A 17,842-nucleotide genomic window follows, 5' to 3' on the forward strand; every position below is an offset into this window, starting at 1 on the left:
CTGTCAGGTCAGGTGTTTACCATAGCTACTAGCAGGATGTCTGTCAGGTCAGGTGTTTAACATAGATACTAGCAGGATGTCTGTCAGGTGTTTAACATAGCTACTAACAGGATGTCTGTCAGGTGTTTAACATAGCTACTAACAGGATGTCTGTCAGGTGTTTAACATAGCTACTAACAGGATGTCTGTCAGGTCAGGTGTTTAACATAGCTACTATCAGGATGTCAGGTCAGGTGTTTAGGTGCTGCTGCTCCAGTTTCAACTATTCTGCCTTATTATTATTCGACCATGCTGGTCATTTATGAACATTTGAACATCTTGACCATGTTTTGTTATAATCTCCACCTGGCACAGCCAGAAGAGGACTGGCCACCCCACATAGCCTGGTTCCTCTCTAGGTTTCTTCCTAGGTTTTGGCCTTTCTAGGGAGTTTTTCCTAGCCACCGTGCTTCTTCACCTGCATTGCTTGCTGTTTGGGGTTTTAGGCTGGGTTTCTGTACAGCACTTTGAGATATCAGCTGATGTACGAAGGGCTATATAAAATAAATTTGATTGATTGATTGATTGATGTCTGTCAGGTCAGTTGTTTAACATAGCTACTATCAGGATATCTGTCAGGTCAGGTGTTTAACATAGCTACTATCAGGATGTCTGTCAGGTCAGGTGTTTAACATAGCTACTAGCAGGATGTCTGTCAGGTGTTTAACATAGCTACTAGCAGGATGTCTGTCAGGTGTTTAACATAGCTACTAACAGGATGTCTGTCAGGTCAGGTGTTTAACATAGCTACTATCAGGATGTCTGTCAGGTCAGGTGTTTAACATAGCTACTATCAGGATGTCTGTCAGGTCAGGTGTTTAACATAGCTACTAGCAGGATATCTGTCAGGTCAGGTGTTTAACATAGCTACTAGCAGGATGTCTGTCAGGTGTTTAACATAGCTACTAACAGGATGTCTGTCAGGTCAGGTGTTTAACATAGCTACTATCAGGATGTCTGTCAGGTGTTTAACATAGCTACTAGCAGGATGTCTGTCAGGTGTTTAACATAGCTACTAGCAGGATGTCTGTCAGGTGTTTAACATAGCTACTAACAGGACATCTGTCAGGTCAGGTGTTTAACATAGCTACTAGCAGGATATCTGTTAGGTGTTTAACATAGCTACTGCAGGATATCTGTCAGGTCAGGTGTTTAACATAGCTAATAGCAGGATGTCTGTCAGGTGTTTAACATAGCTACTAGCAGGACATCTGTCAGGTCAGGTCTTTAACATAGCTACTAGCAGGATATCTGTTAGGTGTTTAACATAGCTACTAGCAGGATGTCAGGTCAGGTTAGGTGTTTAACATAGCTACTAGCAGGATGTCTGTCAGGTGTTTAACATAGCTACTAGAAGGATGTCTGTCAGGTCAGGTGTTTAACATAGCTACTATCAGGATGTCTGTCAGGTCAGGTGTTTAACATAGCTACTATCAGGATGTCAGTCAGGTGTTTAACATAGCTACTAACAGGATGTCTGTCAGGTCAGGTGTTTAACATAGCTACCATCAGGATGTCTGTCAGGTGTTTAATATAGCTACTAGCAGGATGTCTGTCAGGTGTTTAACATAGCTACTAACAGGATGTCTGTCAGGTCAGGTGTTTAACATAGCTACTATCAGGATGTCTGTCAGGTCAGGTGTTTAACATAGCTACTATCAGGATGTCTGTCAGGTCAGGTGTTTAACATAGCTACTAACAGTATGTCTGTCAGGTGTTTAACATAGCTACTAGCAGGATGTCTGTCAGGTGTTTAACATAGCTACTAGCAGGATGTCTGTCAGGTGTTTAACATAGCTACTAGCAGGATGTCAGGTCAGGTTAGGTGTTTAACATAGCTACTAGAAGGATGTCTGTCAGGTCAGGTGTTTAACATAGCTACTAACAGGATGTCTGTCAGTTGTTTAACATAGCTACTAGCAGGATGTCTGTCAGGTCAGGTGTTTAACATAGCTACTAGCAGGATGTCTGTCAGGTCAGGTGTTTAACATAGATACTAGCAGGATGTCTGTCAGGTGTTTAACATAGCTACTAACAGGATGTCTGTCAGGTGTTTAACATAGCTACTAACAGGATGTCTGTCAGGTGTTTAACATAGCTACTAACAGGATGTCTGTCAGGTCAGGTGTTTAACATAGCTACTATCAGGATGTCTGTCAGGTGTTTAACATAGCTACTAACAGGATGTCTGTCAGGTCAGGTGTTTAACATAGCTACTATCAGGATGTCTGTCAGGTCAGGTGTTTAACATAGCTACTATCAGGATGTCTGTCAGGTCAGGTGTTTAACATAGCTACTATCAGGATGTCTGTCAGGTCAGGTGTTTAACATAGCTACTAGCAGGATGTCTGTCAGGTGTTTAACATAGCTACTAGCAGGATGTCTGTCAGGTGTTTAACATAGCTACTAACAGGATGTCTGTCAGGTCAGGTGTTTAACATAGCTACTATCAGGATGTCTGTCAGGTCAGGTGTTTAACATAGCTACTATCAGGATGTCTGTCAGGTCAGGTGTTTAACATAGCTACTAGCAGGATATCTGTCAGGTCAGGTGTTTAACATAGCTACTAGCAGGATGTCTGTCAGGTGTTTAACATAGCTACTAACAGGATGTCTGTCAGGTCAGGTGTTTAACATAGCTACTATCAGGATGTCTGTCAGGTCAGGTGTTTAACATAGCTACTATCAGGATGTCTGTCAGGTCAGGTGTTTAACATAGCTACTAGCAGGATGTCTGTCAGGTGTTTAACATAGCTACTAGCAGGATGTCTGTCAGGTGTTTAACATAGCTTCTAACAGGACATCTGTCAGGTCAGGTGTTTAACATAGCTACTAGCAGGGTATCTGTTAGGTGTTTAACATAACTACTAGCAGGATATCTGTCAGGTCAGGTGTTTAACATAGCTACTAGCAGGATGTCTGTCAGGTGTTTAACATAGCTACTAGCAGGATGTCAGTCAGGTCAGGTGTTTAACATAGCAACTAACAGGATGTCTGTCAGGTGTTTAACATAGCTACTAGCAGGATGTCTGTCAGGTCAGGTGTTTAACATAGCTACTAGCAGGATGTCTGTCAGGTCAGGTGTTTAACATAGATACTAGCAGGATGTCTGTCAGGTGTTTAACTTAGCTACTAACAGGATGTCTGTCAGGTGTTTAACATAGCTACTAACAGGATGTCTGTCAGGTGTTTAACATAGCTACTAACAGGATGTATGTCAGGTCAGGTGGTTAACATAGCTACTAGCAGGATGTCTGTCAGGTGTTTAACATAGCTACTAACAGGATGTCTGTCAGGTCAGGTGTTGAACATAGCTACTAACAGGATGTCTGTCAGGTCACGTGTTTAACAAATAGCATTCTAGTTTGCTCAGTTTTTTTTGTTGATTCTATCCAATATGTCAAGTAATTCTCTTTTTGTTTTCTCATGATTTGGTTGGGTCTAACTGTGTTGCTGTCCTGGGGCTCTGTGGGGTCTGTTTGTGTTTGTGAACAGAGCCCCAGGACCAGCTTGCTTAGGGGCCTCTTCTCCAGGTTCATCTCTCTGTAGGTGATAGCTTTGTTGTGTTTTTTGCCAAATATAACCACACACTTGTTTGTGTACATTAATTTTATATGTTTGTCCCCCAACAACACTTTCCATCAATTTGTATTACAGACCCTTATGACAAATTGAGTCAAAATATTTTTTGAAATCAACAAAGCATGAGAAGAATTTGCCTTGGCTTTGGTTTGTTTGTCAGTTAGGGTGCACATGGTGAATATGTGGGCTGTCATACGGTAATTTGGTAAAAAGCCCATTTGACATTTGCTCAATACATTATTTTCATGAGGAAATGTACGAGTCTGCTGTTAATTATAAAGCAGAGGATTTTCGCAAGGTTGCTGTTGATGCATATCCCACAGTAATTATTGGGGTCAAATTTGTCTCCACTTTTGTGGAGTTGGGTGATCAGTCCTTGGTTCCAAACATTGGGGAACATGCCAGAGCTAAAGTAAAAATTAAAGAGTTAAATTATAGCCAATTGGAATTTGTGGTTTGTATATTTAATCATGTCATTGACGATACCATCAACACCACAGTTATTTTGGGGTTGGGTTTGTATTTTGTCCTGTTACCAGGACTCAGGCTAAGATGCAAGAGGTGGATAGTACGAGTCTCAGAAGCAGGAGTTGTGACCCATTTTTGTGTCTAGGGGGACATATGGGGGAGGGAATGATGTCACCTCCATGTAGGTGTTTGTTCCACTGTGTGCTGAGGGTGTCGGGTTCTTGTCCAGTTCTGGCATTTCAATCGCCACAGACTAGTGCATGTCCCTGGGCCTGGAAATGATTGTCTTCATTAAAGTATGGGGATTCTAGTGGTGGGATATAGGTAGTACAGAGGAGGACATTTTTCTCTTTTGAGATCATCGCCTTTTAATTTTCTAGCCAAATGTAAAATGCTCCTGTTTTGACTAATTTAATAGAGTGAGTTAGGTCTGCTCTATACCAAATTAGCATACCACCTGAGTCCCTTCCCTGTTTCACACTTGGTAGTTTGGTGGATGGGACTACCTGAGAGCCCAGTTTCCGTCTGGGTCATTTGTGTGTTTTATTATGTGGCTGATGGGGGGTACTCAGGGGTGAGTGGGATCCCCTGGGCTTGGGGTTCTTCATTTGTCTGTCCTGCTGTGATGTGGAGGCTATGGTCAGAGTTTGGATTGGGCTGTTCTGCTGGCTTTTCTGTGGGGGTGGCCAGCTCTCTAATGGGTTGTTCTGTCACACGTAGGTGTTCTAACCTTCTCCTCGAGCACTTTCACCTGCTCTGTCCAGAGTGCAGACATGTCTCTCTCCAGCTCCAGCTCTGCAGGTCTGGTTGAAAGGATGATGTTTAGCTGGACTAATTGTTTTGGTGCTGACTGGAGTGTGTTCACCTGCTGGTCCAGCTCCACCTGCCTTACCTCCAGCTGGGTGAATGTATCCTTAATTTCAATGAGGTAGTAGTGCTCTGTGCTGGGAGGTTGACTCATCTTTGGAGTTGTATAATGAAGAGGTCTGGTCTGATATGCTCAGGATGTGTGTATCTTTCTCAATAGAGAGCATATCCTGCTGAGCTCTCTCTTTGATTATGTGAAAGTCTAGATGAAAATGTTTGGGGTTCCCCAATACCATTACTGTTACAGAATTGTACAGGATTGTCCCATTTCTATGGCAGTCATCAAGAAGTGTCTTGATTTTTCCATAAGGAGCTTATTATTTTTTACTATTTCCATGACTCAACAACAGACCTGACTCAATAGATGTTACTGTCAGAACAGAACAGACCTGACTCAATAGATGTTACTGTCAGAACAGAACAGACCTGACTCAATAGATGTTACTGTCAGAACAGAACAGACCTGACTCAATAGATGTTACTGTCAGAACAGAACAGACCTGACTCATTAGATGTTACTGTCAGAACAGAACAGACCTGACTCATTAGATGTTACTGTCAGAACAGAACAGACCTGACTCAGTAGATGTTACTGTCAGAACAGAACAGTACTGACCCAATAGATGTTACTGTCAGAACAGAAAATACCTGACTCAATAGATGTTACTGCCAGAACAGAACAGACCTGACTCAATAGATGTTACTGTCAGAACAGAACATACCTGACTCAGTAGATGTTACTGTCAGAACAGAACAGTACTGACCCAATAGATGTTACTGTCAGAACAGAACAGACCTGACTCAATAGATGTTACTGTCAGAACAGAACAGACCTGACTCAATAGATGTTACTGTCAGAACAGAACAGACCTGACTCATTAGATGTTACTGTCAGAACAGAACAGACCTGACTCATTAGATGTTACTGTCAGAACAGAACAGACCTGACTCAGTAGATGTTACTGTCAGAACAGAACAGTACTGACCCAATAGATGTTACTGTCAGAACAGAAAATACCTGACTCAATAGATGTTACTGCCAGAACAGAACAGACCTGACTCAATAGATGTTACTGTCAGAACAGAACATACCTGACTCAGTAGATGTTACTGTCAGAACAGAACAGTACTGACCCAATAGATGTTACTGTCAGAACAGAACAGACCTGACTCAATAGATGTTACTGTCAGAACAGAACAGACCTTACTCAATAGATGTTACTGTCAGAACAGAACAGACCTGACTCAATAGATGGTACTGTCAGAACAGAACAGTACTGACCCAATAGATGTTACTGTCAGAACAGAACAGACCTGACTCAATAGATGTTACTGTCAGAACAGAACAGTACTGACCCAATAGATGTTACTGTCAGAACAGAACAGACCTGACTCAATAGATGTTACTGTCAGAACAGAACAGTACTGACTCAATAGATGTTACTGTCAGAACAGAACAGTACTGACCCAACAGATGTTACTGTCAGAACAGAACAGTACTGACCCAATAGATGTTACTGTCAGAACAGAACAGTACTGACCCAACAGATGTTACTGTCAGAACAGAACAGACCTGACCCAATAGATGTTACTGTCAGAACAGAACAGACCTTACTCAATAGATGTTACTGTCAGAACAGAACAGTACTGACTCAATAGATGTTACTGTCAGAACAGAACAGTACTGACCCAATAGATGTTACTGTCAGAACAGAACAGTACTGACCCAATAGATGTTACTCTCAGAACAGAACAGACCTGACTCAATAGATGTTACTGTCAGAACAGAACAGTACTGACCCAATAGATGTTACTCTCAGAACAGAACAGACCTGACTCAATAGATGTTACTGTCAGAACAGAACAGTACTGACCCAATAGATGTTACTGTCAGAACAGAACAGACCTGACTCAATAGATGTTACTGTCAGAACAGAACATTACTGACCCAATAGATGTTACTGTTAGAACAGAACAGTACTGACTAAATAGATGTTACTGTCAGAACAGAACAGTACTGACTCAATAGATGTTACTGTCAGAACAGAACAGTACTGACTCAATAGATGTTACTGTCAGAACAGAACAGTACTGACCCAATAAATGTTACTGTCAGAACAGAACAGTCCTGACTCAATAGCTGTTCTCTTCTCCTCGGAACTGACACAATGCCAAGCGTCGTCTGGAGTGGTGTAAAGCTTACGCCATTGGACTCTTGAGCTGTGGAAACACTTTCTCTGGTATGATGAATAAACGCTTCACCATCTGGCAGTCTGATGGACAATTCTGGGATTTGCAGATGCCAGGAGAACGCTACCTGCCCCAATGCATAGTGCCAACTGTAAAGTTTGGTCGGGCTGTTTTTCATGGTTTGGGCCCCTTAGTTCCAGTGAAGGGAAATATTAACACTAAAGCATACAATTACATTGTAAACAATTATGTGCTTCTGTAACGGATGTGAAATGGCTAGCTTAGTTAGCGGTGGTGCGCGCTAAATAGCGTTTCAATCGGTGACGTCACTTGCTCTGAGACCTTGAAGTAGTAGTTCCCCTTGCTCTGCAAGGGCCGCGGCTTTTGTGGAGCGATGGGTAACGATGCTTCGTGGGTGACTGTTGTTGATGTGTGCAGAGGGTCCCTGGTTTGAGCCCGGGTATGGGTGAGGGGACGGTTTAAAGTTATACTGTTTAAAGTTATACACTTCCAACTTTGTGGCAACAGTTTGGATTAGGCCCTTTCCTGTTTCAGCATGACAATGCCCCTGTGCACGAAGCGAGGTCCATACAGAAATAGTTTGTCGAGATCAGTGTGGAAGAACTTGACTGGTCTGCACAGAGCCCTGACCTCAACCCCATCAAACACCTTTTGGATGAATTGGAACGCTGTCTGTGAACCAGGCCTTATCAGTGCCCGACCTCACTAATGCTCTTGTCGCTGAATGGAAGCAAGAGCCTGCAGCAACGTTCCGACAACTAGACAGTGGGGGCTGTTATAGCAGCAAAGGTGGGGACCAAATTCATATTAATGATTTTGGAATGAGATATTTGATGAGCAGGTTTCCACATACTTTTGGTCTTGTGTATCTACTTCAAAATCACCAGAGCTTTTAAATATCACATTTATGTTATTTTACCAGGTAAATTGACTGAGAACACATTCTCATTTACAGCAACAACCTGGGAATAGTTACAGGGGAGAGGAGGGGGATGAATGAGCCAAATGTAAACTGGGGATTATTAGGTGACCGTGATGGTTTGAGGGCCAGATTGGGAATTTAACCAGGACACCAGGGTTAACACCCTTACTCTACTCTTACCTCTATTCTAATGATAAGTGCCATGGGATCTTTAATGACCTTAGAGAGTCAGAACACCCATTTAACATCCCCCTACACAGGGCAGTGTCCCGAATCATTGCCTTGGGGCATTGGAATATTTTTTTAGACCAGAGGAAAGAGTGCTTCCTACTGGCCTTCCAACACCACTTCCAGCAGCATCTGGTCTCCCATTCAGGGACTGACCAGGACCAAACCTGCTTCAGAAGCAAGCCAGCAGTGGTATGCAGGGTGGTATGCAGCTGGCTCCATTTGGTCAAAGCAAACATAAAACCACTGAATATGACTGGAAAACTGAAAGTGTTTCCTGGTTATGCCCTAGTATGGGATTCCTGTCATTGTTGAAAACACCTCCAACTTTCTTTCATGATGTGCGGAGGCCTACCTGAACTCTGTAGAAACATGTTTTCTCATACTGTCTGTCTTCCTCTCTCTTTATGCTCTCTGTCTGTGTTACAGATATGGATCTAGAGGAGTTTGACAACGTGACTCTGAGGTACAACGTCACCAACTGTCCATCTATCGATGAATTCCGTAACCAGGTAACCATCTGTCTCCCTATCTGACCCCCCCCCCCCCCCCCATGCATAGGCCAGATGCCCACTCATTGATATGCTTCTATTCTATGGCTGTGCAATGAGAGATACCACTAGCCAATCAATCTAACAGAAGCAGCATGTTCAGAGTAACCATGGTCCATGGGTCTATACACACATATATATATATATATATATATATATATAAGGAACTGTACAGTATTTGGAATGAGGATGACTGTACATCGCTTTGCATAAGTGTCTGCAAAATGACATAGCTACCATATAGTCATTACATGGAGAAAAATCAGACCTCTTATCTGAAAATGGATGACCCTCACTGAAACCCTTAACAAAGAGTTGATCTGTTTTGGAATGGGTGGCCAGTAATAAACTGGCCCTGGACATCTCTGATACGTACGCCTCTTGGCGGAGGGAACGCAACACCCTGCTACAACTCAACTCTCCATTGAGTGGAAAAGGTATGTGATCGTAGGTTTTATTAGGATTTATTTTACCTTTATTTATCCAGGTTTTTCTCATTGAGATAACATCTCTTTTCCAAGAGAGACCTGGTCCAATAGCAGCAGGGGGAACAACGTTTCAGACAAAACTATTTACATAAACTAACACAACATTAAACAAAACTATAAACACACATACAGTACAACAATAACATTTTACATTAAAAACACAAACGTCTTGACTAAAAACAGCTGGCCTAAAAACAAATACAATCTTCTATGATATATACATCGATCAAGTGTTTAAACTCCACCAACGAAACTAGATCATCACATTTTAAAATGTTCAGGAGAGAATTCCAGGACCACGGCACTAAGTAACTAAAACTACCATGACCTGTCCTAATTTTTGGTACTGTTAGAAGCAAATGAGAATGGGACCGTAATAGATATGTATTTACTGACCTGACTAAAAAAGAACAGAAATAAAATGGCATTTTACCCAATATGGCCTTATAAATCAGTGTATACCAGTGTTTAAGCCTACAATATGGCCTTATAAATCAGTGTATACCAGTGTTTAAGCCTACAATATGGCCTTATAAATCAGTGTATACCAGTGTTTAAGACAACGCAAGGTCAATGACGACCAGCCAACAGCGCTATAGAAATCACAATGATGTGTTAGACGTTTCTGATTTGTAATGAACCTGAGGGCTGCATGATACACTGAATCAAGTGCTCTCAGGGTAGTGGCTGAGGCCTGCATATATATAACATCACTAAAATCTAAAACCGACAGTAATGTACATCATACCAGCTCCTTCCTGGCCTCAAAAGAAAAAGAAGCCTTATGCCGGTAATAAAATCCTATTTTCAGCTTGAGCTTCCTTATCAAGTTCTCTACATACACAGTGAAGCTCAGCTTATCATCAACCCACACACCCAAATATGTGTACACTTTAACTTGCTCTATAGTATGTCCAGCCAATGTGGTAATGACATGATTTGTAACATGCCTGGCATGTGAAAATGCCATGCATTTTGTTTTACCCGAATTTAGAATCAGCTTTAAATCATACAGATTCTGTTGTATGATGTTAAATGCTCGTTGGGTATTTTCAAAGCTAAAGATAAATTACTACCACTTGAATAAAGAACAGTATCATCTGCATAAAAATGAACATCCGCTGTTTCAATTAGATCCCCAATGTTGTTGATATACAAAATGAACAACAGTGGACCCAAAATAGAACCTTGCGGAACACCTGAGCACATCTCTATGGACTCAGATTTATAACCATCCACCATTACACATTGTGTACAATTTTATAGGTTATTTATAAACCAATCTAGTGCAAGTAATTCAACAACATTTTAACTTTTGCACTAACACAGCATGGTCCACGGTGTCAAAAGCCTTTGACAAATCAATAAAAACAGACACACAATGTAACTTCTTATCAAGAGCACAGTGGATGTTATTTAAAACCTTCAATGTTGCTGAAACAGTGCTGTGGCCAGACCTAAAACCTGATTGCATTCCATTTAAGATGTTGTTTTCTCAGAAGAAGACCTTTAGCTGCCTACTAACTAAGGACTCCAGTACCTTTAACAGTACAGACAATTTTGATATGGGTCAATAGTTGTCAAGTAGCGAAGGATCTCCACCTTTCAGGAGAGGCCGTACAAAAGCAGATTTCCATAACTTGGGGATTTCCTTTACATCAAGCGTGAGGTTAAAAATACATGTTAAGGGGGAGCAATGATGTCTGCAGCTAGGTGTAGGGTCTAGATCATCAGGACCAGGGGATTATTTTTTATCAATTTCTTTCAGGGCTTTACACACTTCTGAAACAGAGAAAGATGAAAAAGAGAACCTGGTGAAGGAGTACACAGGGGTGTCAGGTAAATTCATAGGTGGCTCAATTATACCTTTGACCTTTTCAAAAAAACTGCCTGCATCTAAGAAATGCGTATTCAAGGCTTTCAGAATGGAGGTTCTCTCAGTTACAATCTGTGTGTCTACCAACAATTGTTTGGGAAGCTGTGTATCTTTTTTGCACTCCAAACCCTTCATTACTTGCCAAAATTTGGATGGATTATTTACATTTTGTGAAATAGATTTCAGGTAGTGGTCTGCTTTCAATTTATGGATCATAGCCACACCCATATTTCGAAGACGTTTAAAAGTCATTCAATCATCTGCCAATCTAGTCCCTCTATGATTTTTTGTAAGTTCCTTAGTAAACCAAGGGTTCTCTCTGCCCTTAATCCTGAATCTATTTAAAGGGGCCTATTGCATGCATCCTGGAATGCGTTGTGGAAGTAAGAAAAGGATAGTTCAACATCAGGGATTAATTCCATTCTATTCCATTCAATGCTTGATACATCATGTAAAAAACCTGGAATGTCAAACCGCTTCCAGTTTCTTTTCGTACACGTGGAGATTTCTTAGGAATTTTACCATCTCTCACTTATGTAATTTGATATTTTGTATTCAACCTCGTTACACTGTTGACAATCTGAGTGAGATTATAGATATTGCACAGAATTTAAGTTGATCAGCGCTAGATGTTAACCAGTCCTGATTCAGATCACCCATCAGGACAAACTCAGAATTGACATTCTGTGATAACAATTTAAAAATGCAATCCAGAGAGCCAACAGTAGCAGATGGAGGTCTATAACAACAAGATACAACAATATTTAAAGTTGAGCCAAGGTTTAGGTTCAAAGACAGATACTCTATAACAACAAGATACAACAATATTTACATATACAGCACCACCACCCTTAGATTTACGATCTGTACGAAACACATTGTAACCATTTATGCCAATATTTTTGTCAGTAATAGATTTTTTAAGCAAGGTTTCAGAAAGCATAAATACTGTACATCAGGGTCGGCAGTTTTTATCCATATATTCACAAAATCAAGCTTCGGCAGAAGAATTCTTACATTTATATGCAAAAACTTCAGGCCACTCTGACTACTTATTTCGAGTAAGAATGTCAGGACCTGGTTTAGACTGGACATTTCCAGACAATAGAAGCAGAAAGATAATGGCAAGTCTAGATTGAGGGTTACAACATATGGATTTACAGACAGCAGTTGAACGCGAATCCAGAGTCACCAGAGTCTTTAACGCCACATATTTCAGGAGATGTATGAAGTCCAGAGACATGGTTAAGTACCAAGAGAACAGTCCTGACACGTAAGCGCAAGAGTCCGATTTCTCCCATATTGTTCGGAGAAACTATTTTAGCTGTTCAAATCAAATCAAAATCAAATCAAATTTATTTATATAGCCCTTCTTTCATCAGCAGATTTCTCAAAGTACTGTACAGAAACCCAGCCTAAAACCCCAAACAGCAAGCAATGCAGGTGTAGGTGGCACGGTGGCTTGGAAAAACTCCCTAGAAAGGCCAAAACCTAGGAAGAAACCTAGAGAGGAACCAGGCTATGAGGGGAGGGGTCCTCTTCTGGCTGTGGAACTAACTAAGGGTTTCAAGTATTTTCACCAGGGGTGACAGCTTTGCGATTGGCCTATAATTATTCCAAACAGTTGGATCTCCCCCTTTTTAAAAACGTTTTTGGGATAGGAGGCAGCATTCAGAATTTTGGATGAAAAGCGTGCCCAAAGTAAACTGCCTGCTACTCAGGCCCAGAAGCTAGGATATGCATATAATTTGGATAGAAAACACTCTGAAGTTTCCAAAACTGTTAAAATAATGTCTGTGAGTATAACAGGACTGATATGGCAGGCAGAAACCTGAGGAAAATCTATCCAGGAAATGCTATTATATTGAAATGGCTGTTTTTCCATTGAAAGCCTATCCACCATACAAAGCCTTATGACCCAGTTCAAGAGCTCTGTGGCTTCCACTACATGTGACCAGTCTTTAGGCATTGTTTCAGGCTTTTACTCTGAAAACTGAGGGCGAAACACCACTTTCAGGACAGTGGAAATTTCCAGACATGAGTCCTGCGTGTGACCGAGAGCACGCCTTTCTTTTTTTTCCTTTTCTATTGACGAAGCTATTGTCCGGTTGAAATATGATCGATTATTTATGACATAAACAACCTGAGGATTGATTATAAACATCGTTTGACATGTTTCTACGAACTTTTATGGTACTTTTTAGATTTTTCTTCTGCCTGGTTACTACATGATTCCATATGTGTTATTTGATAGTTTTGATGTCTTCACTATTATTCTACAATATAGAAAATAGTCAAAATAAAGAAAAACCCTTGAATGAGTCGGTGTGTCCAAAACTATGACTGGTACTGTAAGTATTCAGACCCTTTGCTATGAGACTCAATCGAGCTCAGGAGCATCATGTTTCCATTGATCATCCTTGAGATGTTTCTACAACTTGGAGTCCACCTGTGGTAAATTCAGTTGATTTGATATGATTTGGAAAGGCACACACCTGTCTCTTAAAGGCCCCACAGTTTACAGTGCATGTCAGTGCAAAAACAAAGACATGAGGTCAAACAAATTGCCTGTAGAACTCCTGAGACAGGCTTGTGTAGAGGCACAAAAACATGTTTGTTACCAGGTGATTCTCTCTCCAGGTTTATCTATTTGTTACCAGGTGTTTGTCTCTCCAGGTGTATCTATTTGTGTATCTGTTTGTTACCAGGTGTTTGTCTCTCCAGGTGCATCTATTTGTGTATCTATTTGTTACCAGGTGTTTGTCTCTCCAGGTGCATCTATTTGTTACCAGGTGTTTGTCTCACCAGGTGTATCTATTTGTGTATCTGTTTGTTACCAGGTGTTTGTCTCACCAGGTGTATCTATTTGTGTATCTGTTTGTTACCAGGTGTTTGTCTCTCCAGGTGCATCTATTTATGTATCTATTTGTTACCAGGTGTTTCTGTCTCTCCAGGTGCATCTATTTGTTACCAGGTGTTTGTCTCTACAGGTGTATCAATTTGTTTATCTGTTTGTTACCAGGTGTTTGTCTCTCCAGGTGTATCTATTTGTTACCAGGTGTTTGTCTCTCCAGGTGTATATATTTGTTACCAGGTGTTTGTCTCTCCAGGTGTATCTATTTGTTACCAGGTGTTTGTCTCTCCAGATGCATCTATTTGTGTATCTATTTGTTACCAGGTGTTTGTCTCTCCAGGTGCATCTATTTGTGTATATATTTGTTACCAGGTGTTTGTCTCTCCAGGTTTATCTATTTGTTACCAGGTGTTTGTCTCTCCAGATGCATCTATTTGTGTATATATTTGTTACCAGGTGTTTGTCTCTCCAGGTGTATCTATTTGCGTATATATTTGTTACCAGGTGTTTGTCTCTCCAGGTTTATCTATTTGTTACCAGGTGTTTGTCTCTCCAGATGCATCTATTTGTGTATATATTTGTTACCAGGTGTTTGTCTCTCCAGGTGCATCTATTTGTGTATATATTTGTTACCAGGTGTTTTTCTCTCCAGGTGCATCTATTTGTGTATCTGTTTGTTACCAGGTGTTTTTCTCTCCAGGTGCATCTATTTGTGTATCTTTTTGTTACCAGGTGTTTGTCTCTCCAGGTGCATCTATTTGTGTATATATTTGTTACCAGGTGTTTTTCTCTCCAGGTGCATCTATTTGTGTATCTATTTGTTACCAGGTGTTTGTCTCTCCAGGTGCATCTATTTGTGTATATATTTGTTACCAGGTGTTTTTCTCTCCAGGTGCATCTATTTGTGTATCTGTTTGTTACCAGGTGTTTGTCTCTCCAGGTGCATCTATTTGTGTATCTGTTTGTTACCAGGTGTTTGTCTTACCAGGTGTTTGTCACTCCAGGTGCATCTATTTGTGTATCTGTTTGTTACCAGGTGTTTCTGTCTCTCCAGGTGTATCTGTTTGTGTATCTGTTTGTTACCAGGTGTTTCTGTCTCTCCAGGTGTACTCTACGGTGTACTCTATCATCACCGTGTTCGGCCTGGCCGGTAATGGGTTCGCCTTGTTGGTTCTGGTTAAAACGTTCCGTCAGCGTTCTGCGTTCCACATCTACATGTTGAACCTGGCCGTGTCCGACCTGCTGTGTGTCTCCACGCTGCCCCTACGGGTCCTCTACTACGTTAATAAGGTAGGACTATTTCTACCTCTTGTTTCCGGGAGGGGGGGGGGTGTGCTCTGTAACATAGTTTTGGCCAAACTCAATCAAAGGTGAGTTGTCGACATGCGTATTTCACTTGACTTTTACAGGTATTTTACTTCGGGGAAACATTGTCAACAATGCACCTTTGAATGAATCCCGGTCTTTAAGATGCTATTAAAATAAATGATTGTTGTGGTTGACCCTCTCCCTCAGGGTCATTGGAACCTGGGAGACTTCCTGTGCAGACTTTCGTCCTATGCCCTCTACGTGAACCTCTACTGCAGCGTGTTCTTCATGACTGCCATGTCCGTCACACGCTTCCTCGCCATCGTGTTCCCCGTGCAGAACCTGCGCCTGGTCTCAGAGCGTCGTGCCCGTCTGGTGTGTGTCTGTATCTGGGTGTTCATCTGCACTGTCTCCTCCCCCTTCCTCATGACTGGTCAACACCTCCACCCAGCCACCAATAAGACCAAGTGCTTCGAGCCTCCAGAGCGCAGAACAGGGGGCGGGCTTAAGAAGCTCATCATGCTCAACTACTTATCATTGGCTGTGGGCTTCGTCCTTCCCTTCCTGGTCATCCTGCTGTGCTACGTCGGGATCATTCGGGCCCTGCTGTCACGGCAACATACTGCACAGCGCCAGAAGGGGGCAGGGTCTAAGGCTATCCGAATGATCGTCATTGTGATGCTGGCGTTCCTGCTGTGCTTCATGCCGTACCACATCCAGCGCTCCGTCCACCTCAGCTTCCTGTCCCAGACTGCCACTTCCTGTTCAGAGCTGGTGTACATGCAGAAGAGTGTGGTGGTGACACTCTGTCTGGCTGCCTCCAACTCCTGTTTCGACCCCCTGCTCTACTTCTTCTCTGGAGAGGGCTTCAGACGACGCCTGTCAAGCTTCAGGTCCACTATCAGGACACAGAGACAACCGCAGAGACAGGGGGCACAGCCACCGCTGGGGAGGGGAACAAAGAGAGAGAGAGAACCGGTCCTACCCAGCACAGCAGAGACAAAGGGCACAGCCACCCCTGGGGAGGGGAACAAGCTATAGGGGAGAAAGAAAGAGAGTTAATCTGTCCAGTGTCTGTGTTCTTTTGCCCATCTTAATATTTTATTTTTATTGGCCAGTCTGAGATATGGCTTTTTCTTTGCAACTCTGCCTAGAAGGCCAGCATCCCGGAGTCGCCTCTTCACTGTTGACATTGAGACTGGTGTTTTGTGGGTACTATTTAACTTCTTATGGTTTAGGGGACGCTTGCGTCCCACTTGGCCAAAAGCCAGGGAAAATGCAGAGCGGCAAATTCAAATAAAATTATATAAAAATCTAACATTAAATCACACATGTAAGATACTAAATTAAAGCTACACTCGTTGTGAATCCAGCCAACATGTCAGATTTTAAAATGGCTTTTCCGCGAAAGCATAAGAAGCTATTATCTGATGATAGTACAACAGTAAACAAAGAGGGTAGCATATTTCAACCCTGCAGGCGCTACACAAAAAGCAGAAATAAAATATAAAACATGCCTTACCTTTGAGGGGCTTCTTTTGTTGGCACTCCAATATGTCCCATAAACATCACAAATTGTCCTTTTGATTGATTAATTCCCGTCCATATATGTCCAAAATGTCAATTTTATTTGGCGCATTTGATCCAGAAAAAAACTGCTTCCAAATTAGCGCAACATCACTACAAAATATTTAAAAAGTTGCCTGTAAACTTTGCCAAAACATTTCAAACTACTTTTGTAATACAACTTTAGGTATTAATAATCGATCAAATTGAAGACGGGTCTATCGGTGTTCAATACAGGAAGACAACAAACCAAGCTACTTTTCAAGTCTTGCGCAACTCTCAACAGTGTTACGCAGTTCCTAGATGGCCGTACTTCTTCATTGCACAAAGGAATAACCTCAACCAAATTCCAAAGACTGGTGACATCCAGTGGAAGCGGTAGGAACTGAAAACAAGTTCCTAAGAAATATCGTTTCCCAATGAGAAAATCACTGGACAGAGACCTACTCCTTGTGAAGGGAGTAGTACATGGCGTTGTACGAGATCGTCAGTTTCTTGGCAATTTCTCACATGGAATAGCCTTCATTTCTCAGAACAAGTATAGACTGACAAGTTTCAGTAGAAAGGTCTTTGATTCTGGCCATTTTTTGTCTGTAATCGAACCCAAAAATGCTGATGCTACAGATACTCAACTAGTCTAAAGAAACCCAGTTTTATTGCTTCTTTAATCAGAACAACAGTTTTCAGCTGTGCTAACAGAATTGCAAAACGGTTTTCTAATGATCAATTAGCCATTTAAAATTATACGCTTGGATTAGCTAACACAATGTGCCATTGGAACACAGGAGTGATGGTTGCTGATAATGGGCCTCTGTACGCCTATGTAGATATTCCATAAAAAATCTGCCATTTCCAGCTACAATAGTCATTTACAACATTAACA

At 41.6% G+C, this 17,842-nt stretch overlaps 1 protein-coding gene across 2 annotated transcripts in view; it reads left to right on the top strand.

The window, feature by feature from the left end:
* The window catches only part of LOC110504460 (cysteinyl leukotriene receptor 1-like), a 47,429-nt gene extending 30,872 nt beyond the window's left edge, over positions 1–16,557 (top strand). For both annotated transcript variants that reach the window (XM_036970472.1, XM_021583218.2), the window contains exons 2-4: positions 8,746–8,828; positions 15,190–15,375; positions 15,601–16,557. In XM_036970472.1, coding sequence (XP_036826367.1) covers positions 8,748–8,828; positions 15,190–15,375; positions 15,601–16,434 — 1,101 coding nt within the window. In that variant the 5' untranslated portion in view covers positions 8,746–8,747 and the 3' untranslated portion in view covers positions 16,435–16,557. The remainder of the gene's footprint in view (positions 1–8,745; positions 8,829–15,189; positions 15,376–15,600) is intronic.
* Positions 16,558–17,842: the final 1,285 nt, after the last annotated feature.

Source organism: Oncorhynchus mykiss, chromosome 31 (genome assembly GCF_013265735.2).
Source record: "Oncorhynchus mykiss isolate Arlee chromosome 31, USDA_OmykA_1.1, whole genome shotgun sequence".
In the NCBI taxonomy this organism is placed as follows: Eukaryota; Metazoa; Chordata; class Actinopteri; order Salmoniformes; family Salmonidae; genus Oncorhynchus; species Oncorhynchus mykiss.